The sequence below is a fragment of the Fukomys damarensis genome, unplaced genomic scaffold (assembly GCF_012274545.1).
Source record: "Fukomys damarensis isolate Sample0158 unplaced genomic scaffold, DMR_v1.0_HiC HiC_scaffold_24, whole genome shotgun sequence".
In the NCBI taxonomy this organism is placed as follows: domain Eukaryota; kingdom Metazoa; phylum Chordata; class Mammalia; order Rodentia; family Bathyergidae; genus Fukomys; species Fukomys damarensis.
In genome coordinates, this window is record NW_022900936.1 from 69,887,745 (window position 1) to 69,902,927 (window position 15,183).

The following is a 15,183-nucleotide window of genomic DNA, read 5'->3' on the forward strand; positions in this document are numbered from 1 at the left end:
ATTTTATTTTTACTTAAATCCAGCTCTTCATTTGATAATCTCACACTGACTTAATGGGTTGGAGATCAGAATATCATTTTGAACTATGTACCTTTATATTTCCTTTAAATTCAGCTTGAACTCTGACTAGTTCTTTTCTGAGAAACAGCTAGCTGACATTTTCAACATTCTGCCTAGAAATCTCTTTTCTCAAGGCCAAATGTTCATTGGGTATATTTGCTATATTCCAAGTTACCCCAGGAGGTAACATAGGTTGTCATTTTTTCCCAATCACCTCAGTTTCCTCACAGTTTCTCAGCCTCTTATGATAGTTTTTTGCACAAGTCTCCATCTGCAGCCCAGTTCCAGCATCACGTTTTAGGTGTTTCTTTTGTCACCTATTTCTGTATCAGTTATCTATTACTGCACAATAAGCCACTTCAGCCTGTTGCCTTACAACAATATTCACTCAGCTCATGACAAGGCTGGACTCAGTTGGATTGCAGTCTTCGTCTCCTTTGGACTTATTCACAAGTTTGGGACAGGCAACTACAATGTGGTTGATCCTGGAAGGCTTTGCTCAAGCCCCAACCTTCTTGTCTTTCTCCCCCTCACCTCCATCCCAAACTTCTCAGTGCTAGGGATGGAACCCAGGCAGAGGCACGTTTCCAGGGATAGGCACAAAATTTTTCCGACAAAAGTAGTAAGCAATGCGAGAGAGCAATCCTAATTGTGTAAGTGCTTTGTGTGGTTGTGTTTATTTTGCACTATTGAGGATTAAACTCAGTGTCTTTGCACTGAGCTACTTCAAACTTTTTTATTTATTTATTTATTTTTGGTACCAGAGGTCAAACTCAGGACCTTTTGCTTGCCAGGCTCCTAAGTGCTTTTAAAGGGCCTGTTGACAGACTCATTGGCTAAAGCAAGGCACATGGCAGGGTCCAGAGGGGATGGCACACACGCACACACACACCCATGGCAAGGCCTGTGGTTATAGAGACAAGCGAAGATCTGGGTTACCCTTTTGCAACCTACCACAGGGGTCAAGGTTTTATTTGCTTCATAAAAATCACTTGAAGTATTTCTTCCTTTCCAGAGTCCTTGAGTGGATTATGTAGTACTGGGATTAACTAGGCTGTGAATATTTGGTGGATTGTCTACCTAACCTGCCTTTTTAACAGCATAGCTCTTTGATAATCTTTTCTATTTCCTTTATGAAAATTAGTCTATCTAGGGGCCTGGAATGTAGCTCACTGGCAGGACACCTGCTGGCAAACTCAAGGCCCAGAGTTTGATTCCCAGTACCTCTGTCGCCACCCCCCAAAAAAAGAAGAAAAAAAAAAGTAGTCTATTTAAACTTTCTATCTATTGGAATCATTTTAGTAAATTGTGTTTTCCTCCATTATTGTTCATCTAAGTTTTCTCATTTATTTGCATAGAGTTCTGAATAATAGTCCTTAAAATTAAAATTTTTTGTTTCAATGTTTTCGCTATTTTTTTTCCTGGGGAATTTTGCTTTCTGCACTTCTTAAATTACCTAGTTTGTCCATTTTAATTTTTTCCAAATAATCAAAATGCTATTTATTTATTCTATTTTTTCCTTTACCAAATGTATATTTTTATCCTTCTTTTTCCTGAGTTGAATATTAATTCATTTTTTCTTTCATTTATCAATGTCCCAATATTATAAGCTATACTTTTATTTACAATTTTAATTGTATCCCACAGATTTGTCATTAATCTTCTTGGGAAGCTCTGATTTCATTTCTCATTTGTCCCAAGAGTAGTTTAACAAAAAGTTTTTCTCTAGATAGGACTTTTTAAAAAGCATTTTATTCATTTATTTTATTGCATTGTGATTAAAGAAGGTCTTTTTGTTAATTTCTATAAAGTACTGATATTTTCTTTATGGTATCAAAACTGATAATTTTTTTTAATCAGAGGAGGTCAATACAAGTGTAGATCAAAGAATACAGTGGATGTTTAAATCTTAAAATTGCAGTAAAAGATACATTGGCATTAATACCTTTCAAAGCCCTCCCTCTTGCTTCAAACACACTTACCCCACTGTTCTTATCACTTTTTTATTTTTACTGGGGGACTGAACTCAGGACCTTGCATTTGTGAGGCAGGTGCAGTGCCACTGAGCTACATCCCCAGCCCTGTTCTTGCCCTCTCTGAAGCAGTTCTGGAAGTCTTTTTTTGTGCATCCCTGCAAGGCCTGATCAAAAACATGGTGAATGCTCCAGGCGCGTGCTATCCAACAACGGAAAGGCAGAGTCTTAAAAACATTACAGTGTGTCCTCAATCACTTTTTTCATCAGATCTGGCACCGTGCAATTTCTGATTCTCCCCCAAAGTCAAAATGGTCATGAAAGGTAAACATTTTCAATCGAAGTAGCGCAACTAAAGACATTCACAAGAGAACTTCCAGACGGCTTCAGAAAGTGGCAAGAAAGTCAGGATGAGTGTGTTTGATTTGAGGGAGACTATTTTGAGGGGGATTTATGGCAATGTGTCTAATGTTTTTAAAAAATGTAAACACTTTTTAAAATCATACCACATATACAATTAGAAGATCCATTCTATAAAAACTGTTATTTGGATCACTTAACATCCTTTTTTGTTTTTGTTTTTTTGAGACAGGGTCTCACTATGTAGTTGAGACTGACCTGGAACTTACTATGTAGCCCAGGCTGGTCTTGAACTCACAGTGATCCTCCTGCCTCAGCCTCCCAAGTGCTGGGATTACAGGCGTGTGCTACCACATCTGGCTACTTACATCCTTATATAGTTTTTGCCTTCAGTCTTGAAGACTGATGTGTTAAATTTCTCCATTAATAATTTCTAGCTTTCTGCCTACTTTTCCTGGCAGCTATTTCTTATACAAATGTAATATGCTTTGACAAGCTAGAAGTAACATGCCTGAAATAATGAAAAAGGAAGGAGAAAGAGAAAGCACAAAGAACTCTGTTGCCTAGGCAATAGGTGGGGATCAAGGAATATCATTTAAGTGACAAACCACTTAGTTGAGGTGGTAACATTCATAACTAACCTATCTTCATTGTGAACTGTGGCTTTTAGCATTATAATGTCCTTTGTATTTTCCTAAATTCTACCATCAGAGTTACTGTACTCTTTGCATTTTGTGATTTTTATTTTTCTGGTATGTTGTTGCTTATCCCCTTACTATTTAGTCTTTATTTTATTGTCTCTTATAAACGACAATGTTGTGGGACTGAGGATTTGGCTCAGTGGTTCTGCCACCTGCCTTCTAAGCACAAGGTCCAGAGTTCGATCCCCGGTACCACAAAGAAAAAAAAAATTACAACGTTGGTTTGTAAATCAATCTGAAATTCTTTTTAATAGATGGATTAAGTCCTTTCACTTTTATCAATATGACTCATGCTTGCACTTGTTCATTATGTATGATGCTTTATTTACTGCATGCTGCTCACAACACAATCTGCCTTTATTATTGTTTACTGGTCATTGAGGGAGATTTGCCTTTTATCTTAGTGATTATATTATTTACATTATACTAGTACTCTTATTTATACTGAACCATTACCTTTAATAGTATCAAATACCTTTTAATGCTTAGTTCTCCTTTTTCCATATTTAAGTCTCAACTATTTGACTTCTCAATTTTAAATAATACTGACTCCAAATATTTCTTATGCAACAAAGAGCTCTTGGTACTTTCTTCTTGCACTCGCTTCTTCACTTTCCCAATTGTCTACTATGAGGAAACGCGTACCACTGACACTATTTGTCCATCTCTATTTGCATTAGTCTTAGATCCAGAACTGTCGATATCCAGTGATTTCCTTGTCCTTTTGTTTCAAGTTTCCCCAGTGATCTTGATAGATGAAGCCTGTCTCTTAACAGACTCCTGTTTGGTTTAGATCTAGGATGTTCACCAAAAGTTTCATGTGTTCAGAACTTGGGCTTTGTGATGGTGATTGGCTTTTGGATGGATCATTCCACTGATGAGCTTATGGTTGAATGTGCTGTTAGGAGAGAGCCTGGATAGAGGCGTGGTGCATGACCTGGATGGGTGCATCTCCCTCCCTGACTTCTCCCTTCTCTCTGCTTCCTGGCCACCTGGATGTGAGCAGCTTTCTTCTGCAGGAGCCCCCTCCACTACGAGCAGCCAACCATGAACTGAAACTTTGGAAACCATGAGCCAAAACAAATCTTTCTTCCTTTAAATTGTGGGTTTCCAGTATTTTGTCTCAGCAATAAAAAGGTAACTAAGGAAGAGACTGTGACTATAACACTCCCTGAGCTCCTGTACTATGAAAACCTCCTTCTATATCCTTGATACTTAAAGGATAGTTTTGTTGTATACAAAATCCTTAGTTCATACTTCAAACTACTGCTCTACTGCTATCTCAATTTTTTTTCCTATCTTGATTTTTAAAAATGTCTTATGCCAATTTGATCTTTCTTCCTTTATAGAAACTAGATATTCTGGCCTAGAGACCAAGAAAATTTTTCCTTTACTTTCAAAGTATGTTTTCCAAGTAACAAAATAAATCATTTTAAGATAGTTTCAGTTCTTTTGTTTTTTTGCTAGTTTTAAACACTAACCCTGTTCCACTGTCTATCTTTTCTCTTCAGGAGTTCCAGTGTCACCAATATTGTCTTTTCTTTGCCTTATTTCTCATTCCTGCCTTCCTTGGGCCTAACTATACTATAGCCAAATCTACTCTCATTTGAATATCTTGTAATTTAGTCTTCATACCTGTCATGATTTTATTTTTTTGTTCACTTTCCTAAGTTTGGTCAGTTCTCTTTTCATATATGCTTGCCTTTTCATTTTCTCTCTCTCTCTCTCTCTCTCTCTCTCTCTCTCTCTCTCTCTGTCTCTCTCTCTCTCTCTCTCTCTCTTTTTGTACCAGGGATCGAACTCGGGCCCTTGTACTTGAGAGGCAGCCTGCAGAACCACTGAGCTAAATCCCTGGCCCTGCTTTTTTATTTTCATTGCACATTTTTGAATTTCTGACCTACAGTATTCTTTCATTTCCACAATCATTTGATTTATTTTAAAATTCAAGTTGGAGAGCTGTGCTACAATTTGATTTTTTCATGGTCCAAGAGAGCCCCTTCTTGTTGGTCAGTGATATAAATGTCTTTAACAAGTAATGTCCAGGAGGTGATAAGTTGAATTTTGGACTTCCTGTTTTATCTGATAGGCTGTCCTCTTTGGCTTCTTGCTTCCTCTTCCCTCTTTCCTCCACCAATCCTCCAAAGGACACCACTCCCTTTCAAAATGGCTTCCTCACCATCAGAAGTGATATTCTGGTCCAACTCATTGTCCAAACCTTTCTTTTTCACTTTCCACCGGCCACTGCTCTGATCCAATAGGTTCCAGACCTGTCTGTACCATCTTGCCCTGCTGAATGAGACTACAAATAGTTTGATTTAACTGGAGTCTCAAGTTCAGTGAGGGCCTGAGAATTCTGCTAGATCACAGAGGACTCTCTATGAAAGCTTTTGCAAAAATGTGAACAAGGAAGAGAGAGGATGAACTAAAAAAGGAGGGATAAGAGGAAGGAAGAACGAACTCATCACCATCTATACAAACATAGGAAGACAATCAAAACTAAGAATCACAACTTTTCATCTGATAAAAGAATTCCAAGATAAAAAAAGAAACCTAGAATTTAAGAAATTCTCCCAGAAGAATGACACATTTTCATCTATAAGTGAACTGCAAAGAGAGAGCGATGAAAGCCCTAGGCACCTGGGATGGCACAGGCTGTCTTTGGGCAGAGCTGAGGGTGGGCAGAAGGGTGTGGTGGGAAGCGGTGAGTTACAGCAGGTGGGTGTGGGAGGGGAGAGAGATCAACAAGGGAAGGAGGAAAGGTGCCACGAAGAGAGAAGGCCGAGAGCATGGAGGGGAGCACAGGCAGACAGAAGAGGACCTGGGAGAGCACTGCACACAGTGAAATGAGCAGGGGATCAATGGCCGGGAGGGCCACGTGTGGGGCAGAAGTGGCTGAAGGGTCTGGGTTGGGTTGTGACAGAAGCTGGAAAGCACTGTCAAGGTAACATGGGAATGAAGTGGCTATGGTTCAGGGCTTGGAGCTGAACGGCCAGAGTCGGGGCTGAGGCCAGAGGCCGGAGGAGGGCACTGTCTCCCCATTCTGCTGACTGTGGTCCCGAGATCAGCATTCATTCTGTCTTTGAAATGAGAAAAGTCACGATTTGTAGTGGACATAGCCCAGGCTTGATGTTATCCTGCTTCCTGAGATAACAGACAGGAGGGAAGAGATGTTCTCCTGCACCAGGGTTAAGGTAGACCAAATGTCTTTAGGGAGATGTGATGAGGCTGGATGTCAGATGGTCCTGGACAGGGCAGGAGCATGCTGAGAAGTCCACATGGGCAGGCATGGGTACTCCTGGAAGCAGGAAGGAAATGCCGGTGGCTCAGGGCCGCATCTCCACGTCAGATCAGTGAGTCTGGGCAGGCAGAGATGGTTGGGCCTGCAGGATTCATTCCAGATGGCCGTAGGTCTGGGACAAAATTTTCTGCTCAAGGCTGGCATACCGGGGGAGGAGGGCCTTATAGACCTGCAGGGGCGGCAGAATTGGAAGCTTAGGATGGGGTATAGGAGGGTACCCCATTACAAGTTGTAATTTTTAAATTTTGAATTTCATTTACTTGCAGTTTAACTTTTTTCCCCCTGGGCAAAGGAAAGGAACCATCAATTCACAAAAGAGGAAATGCTAGATGGAGGTATGGTGATGCACTTATACTCCCAGCTACTTAGAAGACTGAGGTAGGCGGATCAAAGTTCAAGGCCATCCTGGGCAATTCAGTGAGATCCTGTCTCAAAATAAAATAAGGGCTGGGGTATGGTCTTAAGGTCATCTATTGAGCCATAAATGCCTTAAGCTCATCCTTTTTTATGGCAGAGTAGAACTCCATTATATTAAAAAACTGCTGGGGCCAGGGATTTAGCTCAGTGGTTCAGTGGCCTGCCTTGCAAGCACAAGGACCCGAGTTCAATCCCTGGTATCAAAAAAAACCCAAAAAACTGTTTTTTGTTTTTTTTTTTTTTTAATGCATTCACCAGTTGATAGGCATTTGGGCTGTTTCCAAGATTTAGCTATTACAAATTGTTAGGCTTGAACTTTCGATCCTCCTGCTTCATCCTCTCAAAGTGCTGGGATTATAGGTGTTCACCACTATTCTCAGCTGAATTTTTAATTTTTATGGCTTGCGTGTGTGTTGAGGATTGAACCTAGGACCTCACACATGTTAAGCAAGCACTGCATCCTGATCTGTGCCTCCAGCCCTAGATTTTTTTTGTTTTTGTTTTTGGGTCCTGGGGATTGAACTTGGGACCTTGTGCTTGCGAGGCAGGCAGCAGCACCACTGAACTAAATCTCCAGCCCCCTAGATATTTACAATATTGTAAATTTTGGCAAGAAACACGTTTTCATTACCAAATATACAAAAGTTTTAAAAATTCTGGTACGAGTACCTAGGAATGGCTATCTCACTGAAAGTTGGTGGTATACTCCTCTTGCGAATCAACTTGACCTTATTTCTGTATTAAAGGATCCACAGCCTGTGACACAATTACTCTACTCTTTCTCCTAAGGAAATAATCCTTAATGCAAGGTCCCATGCTCACCAGGGATCATCATAAACCTATTAAATATTCAGATCGATGACGTCTGATCGAAAAATGGGGTGATCATTTAAAATTTTTAAATTTGTTACAGTAAATCATCATAGTGTCATCAGTTGTGTTGTTATGGCAGCCTTGATGTCTTGAATGGACTAAAAATATTTCCCTTTCATGGTCATTTTGACTTTGGGGAGGAGCCAGGGGCAAACAGTGCCAGAACCAGCGAACAAGGTGGGAGAAGACACACTGTGATGTTTTTACAAGCCTGCCTTTCCACGGGATGGCACTTGGCAGGAGCATGCACTGTACTTTTTATGAGACCCCAGAAAGACACTCACAAGAGAGGCTTCTTGAATTGCTTCAGCAAGTGGCAAGAAGGATGGAATAAGTAAGCGTGTTTGAAGTGAAGGGGAATATTTTGAGGGAGATTAACAGCAATGCATCATTTACTATAACAATTTTAAAAAATTTAAACATTCACCATATTTTGATCACCCCTTGTATAAGCCTGCCATGGGCTACAGCTGGGCACACGGAATGGCAGACAAGAAGAGAAAATCCCAACAGCCCTCCTCTCCAGCAGGAGACCAGGTACAGTCCGTATAGCAGGTCCCATACCTGTCCACCCTCTCCACATTACATCTGTCTCCCTTGGAAGACAACTGTGTAAGGCATGATGTTTGGAGCCACTACAGGTGTCCTAGAGTCACCCAGAGCACAGCCAGAGCTGCAGTGACTAGTACAGCAGCCACAAGCGATGAAATGCATGTGACTGTAAATATCAAGAGCTTCATACATGAGAGAATGTTAACTATCACATTAATAATACTTCTACTTGATTGCCTGATGAAATGACAATAGTTTGTTATTTTTTGTTTTGGTACTGGGGATTGAACTCGGGATCTTGCGCTTGTGAGGCAGGCGGTGGCAACAGTAAGTTAAATCCCCAGCCCGACAAGATATATTCTTAAAGTTAATTTTACTTGCTTCTTTTTACTTTTGAAAAGTGAGACTACCAGAAAATTGAAATGCCATCTGTGCTCACATCAGGTCCCCACTGTCCACCGCTAACCCAGAGAACCACAGGAGCATGGCCATAGGCCAGATGCTGAACTACTGGCCAACACTACCCTTGGACTACCTGTTAAAGTCAGCTGCATCTGTGAGTTCCAGCTGATAATCCAGCTCTTGTGCTCCATTTTCTTAATAATGTCCAAAAAGTTGGATCTCCCTTTTAGTGACAAAGAAAAGCTTACGTTTTTGGGAAAAAGATCCTGGTCAGCTTTCATAATGCAAATGGTACTGTAAACTCTGATGGTTGCTCACCTGAGAAGCTTCCAGAGTTGGCGTGGCAGCCAGTGTGGGATTTGGGGCTAACTTCACAACCTCTGAAAAGGCCACATCTGTTCCACCTGCAAGGCCTAGAAGAGAAAGGACATTTCCTATCTGTGCATGTTGCAAATGAAGTGGCTAACGGTGGACAGCACAAAGGATCACAGTGGGTGATAAAATGTTCTAAAACCAGGTACTGGGCTATAGCTCAGTGAAGGCCTTGCATTCAATCTCCAGCATTAAAAAAAAGTACCAAAGTCTGATTATGGTAGTAGTTGCACAGCTTAGCAAATTCACTAAAGATCACTTAACTGTACACTTAAAATAGGTAGTTTTCATGTATGTGTGTACACACACACACACACACACACACACACACACACACACTGTGCCTCAATACAATTGCTTTAAAAAGAGAAATTTCAAGTGCTGGCTTCCCTTTGGCAAGAGCCAAGCCTGGTCTTGCTCCTTGTGATCATGCCTTCTGTGGACAGGGTCCGCTAACTCTGATATTCACAGAAGAGGGCGGTATGTCTGCCTGTGCTCCCTCTGCTCGCCTACCCCTCACTACTTTTAGCCATCCAAGTCTTCTTTCAACGTGTTCTACCCTATGGTTTCTTTACTGTGGGGCATTTTCTTCCCATTCTTCATGCACCTACTCTCAGCCGCTCAAGTGAGCAGAGCTGAGAACATCCCTAGTTCAGGAGGCCAGCCCTCTGCCACCTTCCACCCCCAAGCACCCTCTGTTTTACTCAGAGCACTTTTCACAATTTGTGGCCACATATTTAGGTGATCCTTAGCTTAAGTTCCCTCCTTTGCCAAAGTGTAAACTTCACAAGCCAGAGATGGTAGCTCTCTGGGTCACCAGCACAACCCTGGTGCCTGGCATACCAACTGGCATACAGGAGGCACTCAATAACCACTTGGCAAACAAATGAGGAAAGAAGGAAGGCTGCTGCTTGTGCGCAAGAAACAACAGTGCATTTGTAGGTGATCTAAGCTGGTATGTCAGAGTGACAGAGAAACACACCACCAGCAAGGGTAAGAAGGCCCTGCAACGTGAGGACACATGCTACATAACCCCAGCTCAGAGCGGTTCAGGATAAAAGGTGGGTGGCCAGTCAAGAAATGAATCAAGACTCTGTTCCCATCCCCACTCCCCTTTACAGACCTGCTGCATACCAGCGAGTAAGAGAGCCCCCAACGGGGTGGCTAACATGCCTCTAGGTGGGTCAGGTAGGCTAGGTTTTGGTTTTAGAAGGCAGAGCAAGGCAGGATCCACGGTACCCTGCAGCAATTCAATGAGCACAGAAAGGGAAAACAAGAACAAGACACAGCAGAACAGTGAGGCCCCTAAATTCTTTCCCAGTAGTGCAGAAGGAGGAGTGTAAAGTAGATCCCAGCCTTCTCTCTGGCTACACCAAAGGCTAGCTTCTGCAACAGCATTTACACAGTTCTCAGGAAAAGTACTCTGAACTCAGCCCTTTACCCAGCTATTCTGCGGGGTGGGGTAACTAAGACCTTGTTGGACACATCAGGCCTCAAAAATCATCATTTGCTGAACTTGAATTCTCCTTAAATATTTATTAAGGTTGTACAGGCTGATAAAACTAGCACAGAGGGCTGGGGGTGTGCCTCAGTGATAGAGCACTTGCCTACTGTGTGCGAAGCTGGGTTCAGTCTCTAATGCCAAACACCACAAACAAACAAAAACACTAGCATAGAAACAAAGGACAAAGAAATGGCAGGGAGTTAAAGCCAGGCATGGTGGTGCATACCTGTAACCCAACACTCTGGGATGCTGAGGCAGGACAATCACAAGTTTGAGCTGAGCCTCCAAAAGCCGTGGGTTTAATCTACTGTACCAGAAAGAAAGAATAAAAAGAAAGATAGATAGGTGAAATTGCAGGGAGTTGAAAAAATAAAACCAAAATGTGGTTTAAAACACAATGATCTGATAATAAATTCACCAGTGATCTTGATACAGGAACGGCATGAAGTGGGGGCAGGGTGCATGGAGTGATTAGGAGGGGAATGAAAGGCTATTAAAATAAGTTAATTCTCTCTGATGAATTTGCAACACAAAGAAAAATGTATCTAAGTAGTAAGCAGGACAGTTAAGAGTAAACATGCAGAGAATGGAAGCATCAGAGGGAAGGACAAAGTCCTGGAGTCACATGGTCGCAAACAGCCCAAACGGAGGAAGCCCAGCCTCGCCAGCCTGCTCCCTGGACAGTGCACCTGGATGGGGCCCGCTAACTGTAGGGTGTGGAGTTTCTGCGCCCGAGCCACAGCCTGGGGAAATCCTCTGCGGAGCTGTCCAGGGTCCTGGACTGTTTGGTTCTGAGCCCTCTGTTTTTGTCTCAACTTCCTGTTCTTGCTAAAAAAAACAGTTCTGGACTTCATCTCCCTCTTCTTCTCACCAGCCAGCCTGACCCATGTCCACACTCCTTCAAGCATTTCCTTCCTGGCGTCTCACCACGGAGCATGACTCTGACCAAACTTTGTTCAGTCCGGTCTGTCTCCACTTTAAGTAGAGAACAAAGAACAGAGGGTTACGCACAATTCTTACCTGCTAGCAGGACAAAATGAGGCTAACGGCCCAAGACTCCAATGTCCCACACTGTGAACACCCTACTCCTCCCTTTCCAGCCTCTTTGATCCAGTCGATGTTCCAGCCACCTCCAGTGACCTCTATGTCCCATCCACCAACCTACCGTGAAAAGCTCGGTATGCAGAACCCGCACAGGCAGAGTTGGCAGTGTCTGTGACATACACTGGGGCACCGAACACATCTGCAAGCACCTGGGGAGGACAGAGGTTTTGCTGCAAAGTCATTGCACAGAAGGGCCATGGATGCTGTGAGATGTACTCCCCGGGCTCCCTTCCTCACGCCTCATGATCCCTGCCATTCAACCTCTGCTGCCTCAAAGATGTATTTAGGGTGTAGCTAAGTGGCCGAGCACTTACCTAGCATGCACAAGGGCCTGGGTTTGGTCCTAGCACCAAAAAAAAAAAAAAAGTCTATACTTGGCTATGGCCATGGCTCTATGCCTCACTGCCTTACAGCTGGGCATCAGACTAACATTAACATGTGCAAACTAACAAGGCCATGTTTTATGGGGACTACAATGAGATCTTCCATTTAAGGGGGAAAAATTGCATTAGTTTAAGAGGACAACATGTATGAAGAGTCCCATCTCAGGTTCTGCTGCTAGAAAATCTTACCTGAGACAGGCATACCACGACCCAGCAGTTTTTTGTCTGTTTGTGTTTTTTTGAGGCAGGGTCTCACCATGTAATTCAGACTAGCCCTGAACTTACTATGTAGCCCAGGCTGGCCTTGGACTCGGGCCAATCCTCCTGCCTCAGCCTCTCAAGTGCTGGGATTATAGCCTAAGAGGACCTCATGGCCCCACAATGTGAGAGCCTGTGTTTCAGATGTCTGGGGCTTGACTCTACTTTTGATCAAATATTTCCAGCATCATAAAGAAACAGAAGGAGAGAGACCAGTCTGGCAACTGTGATACAGGAGGAATGGCTGGAGAAATGGAAAATTGTACTGGAAGGGAAAAGTCCTGAAGGGCAGGAACATGGCATCAGATGTTGGAAGGTTCACCGTGGTGACAGGCACTTCTCAAGTGACTGCAGAGCCAGTGCTGCTCTCAAAGAGGATCGCACAGGAAAGCAGAGGCCAACTGCATGTGTGACAGAACATTTCAGTGGGGGAGCACGGGCAATGAAGCTGCATCCTGGAGTGGGAGCCACAGCTCCATTCCCAAGGGGTGGGCATGGATACTGTCCTTCCTGTGGCACAGAACAGACACGGAGAAGCAGTGGGCCCTGCCACTGCCCACCTGCAAGATGTCTCTGTTGCAAGACGCTCCTCCAGTGGCCAGAATCTTTGTCTTGGGCACTACAAGGCAAAAGAAATAAAAGGCATGGCAGTGGTTCCCCGGGGCGGCAAGGGCCATTTCCAGGGCTCACAGCTACCCACGGCCCCCAGTAGGCCTGTGCCTCCTGCTTCCCACCAGGCCTGGCTCTGTTTGTGCAGGACGGTCTCATAATGTGTCTGTGAGGCGGCTGCCCATCTGCCTTTGTTGTTTCAGTATTTTATTACTTTTTTTAAAAATCTCCCAACAAACAGAAAGGAGAAAGGAATTTCCTTAGAATTATCATTCTATATATGACACCGATAGTATTTATTATCAGTGAAGAATGGGCAGTAGGGGCTGTTCTTCCCTCCCTGGGTTGTATCCTGAAAGGCATGGAGGAGGAAGCTATGAGAGGATGGGGAGGTTTTAAAACCTGAAAATTCTGAGAAGCACTTAAGCGCCTCCTTATGACTCGGGAGGCAGCTCCCCTAACTTCTTCTGTTCTCTCCCACCAACGCTGGCAGAACCTCAACGATAGCGTAGTGGTTCCCCAGGTGAGGACACAGGCTTAGGAGAAGGGCAGCTTGGCTTCACTCCCCATATCCCAGTGCTTCCCCGTTGCAGTTCTGAATCCTTTCCGCACCCTTGACATAAAGGGAAATGGGGGCTGGGGATTTAGCTCAGTGGTTCTGGCACCTGCTTCACAAGCACAAGGACCCGAGTTTGATCCCCTGTACCAAAACTAAACAAACAAACAAAGGTAAATGGGACTGTAGGCGCTACACCCATCTCTCAGTTGCTTCGACCGGTCCCTTTATCCCTCACGGCCTGGTGTTTTCTTCCTCTAAGTCTTGGCAACTCCTGTTCAAAGTTCTCTGTAAATTTTCTCTTTTCTTTTTCTATAAATTAATTCGCTTTCAGTTAAAAATTGTAGAATTTTAAGATATTAATATTAATACAGTTCAAATATTATACACTGATAATATTTACAACAAATATTGTTATTGCCATTATTACTATTATTATTAGCAGCACTACTACTAAGCTACATCCACAGACTTTTTAATCATGTCTTAGACAGGGCCTCTTAGACAGATACCCATGCTGGCACTGAATCTGCAATATTCCTGCCTCAGCCTCCAGAGTAGCTGTGACTCCAGGTGTGCACCGCTGCACCTGGCACAAACACCATTTTTACAAAACAATTTAGAGGTATTCTCTGTAAGACTGGTATGCACAAGGGGCCCCGGCATCCATACCCACAAGGAGCCCTGTCTCACACTCAATCAGCGGATCTGTGTGAACAACAGAACCCGGGTGGGTGACAAGACGTGGACTCCAAGACTGGGTCATAAGAGAGAGGGAGGCTCTCACTTTGACCTGGGCCTCTTTCTCTGATCAGTCACACTGAGGGAAGCTAACTGCCATGCCATGGAGTCACTCAGGCAACCCGAGGGAGGGGCTGACGTGGTGGGGAGTGGAGGCCTCGTGCCAAGCACCACGTGAGCATGCCATCTTGGAAGCAGACCCTCCACCCTCCACCCGCCCTTCAGACAGCTACAGTCTCAACAACAGCCTGACAGCAACCTCGGGAGACTCTGCCAATCAGAGCCACCCAGCAGAGCAAGGAACTGGCACAGTCCCAGCTACCCAAGAGGCTGAGGTAGGAGGAGGACATGAGCCCAGGAGGAGTTAAAAGCTAGCCTGGGCAATATAACAAGACCACATCTCTTAAAAAAAGAACAAAAACTACAGACAAACCACAAAGTCACAATAATAACGGGTGTCCCAAAACAGACCAACCAACCAGTGGAGTTGAAATGGAAGTAGAGAGGTCCGTGTGGATACAGGAACTTAAAAGTGATAAAGGGGCACCAGAAGTCATGGGGAAAAACAGACAATTCTGCAGACAGGATTTGGAAAACTAGATCAATGTACAGAAAAAAAATCAACTGGGCCACAATTTATATCACTTTCAAAGTCTCCAGATGGATCAACATCTGAAGTCTGGAAAGGAAAATTAGAACATTAACAGAAGAAAATGCAAGACAATGTTTCTACAATGCCAGTGTAGGGGAAACCTCTCAAGCAATACTGCAAAATCATGAGATAAAAACTTGATGAACTGCTGACATTGTAAGTTTAGCAAACCAGTGGAGAGAGGGGAAGGGAGAGAAGGGGAAAGGGATGAAAAAAGAATTAAAATGTGTTATATGGCTGGGTGTGGTGGTGTGCACCTGTAATCCCAGTACTTGGGAGGCTGAGGCAGGAGGATCGCTGTGAGTTCAAGGCCAGCCTTAACTATACAGCGAGACCTTGTCTCAAAAAAAAAAAAAAAAAAAAAAAAC

The 15,183-nt window shown here is 43.5% G+C and overlaps 1 protein-coding gene across 4 annotated transcripts in view; it reads right to left on the reverse strand.

Moving 5' to 3' along the window:
- Positions 1-4,918: 4,918 nt before the first annotated feature.
- The window catches only part of Xylb (xylulokinase), a 36,245-nt gene continuing 25,980 nt past the window's right edge, over positions 4,919-15,183 (reverse strand). Inside the window, exons 15-18 of one of the 4 annotated variants that reach the window (XM_019206808.2) lie at positions 11,678-11,765; positions 10,739-10,816; positions 8,955-9,049; positions 4,919-6,561 (exon numbers count right to left, since the gene is read on the reverse strand). In XM_019206808.2, coding sequence (XP_019062353.1) covers positions 6,554-6,561; positions 8,955-9,049; positions 10,739-10,816; positions 11,678-11,765 — 269 coding nt within the window. In that variant the 3' untranslated portion in view covers positions 4,919-6,553. Of the gene's footprint in view, positions 6,562-8,954; positions 9,050-10,737; positions 10,817-11,677; positions 11,766-12,817; positions 12,877-15,183 lie in introns of those variants that run through there. The other 3 variants (XM_010619589.3, XM_019206809.2, XM_019206810.1) reach the window with 3 other exon arrangements.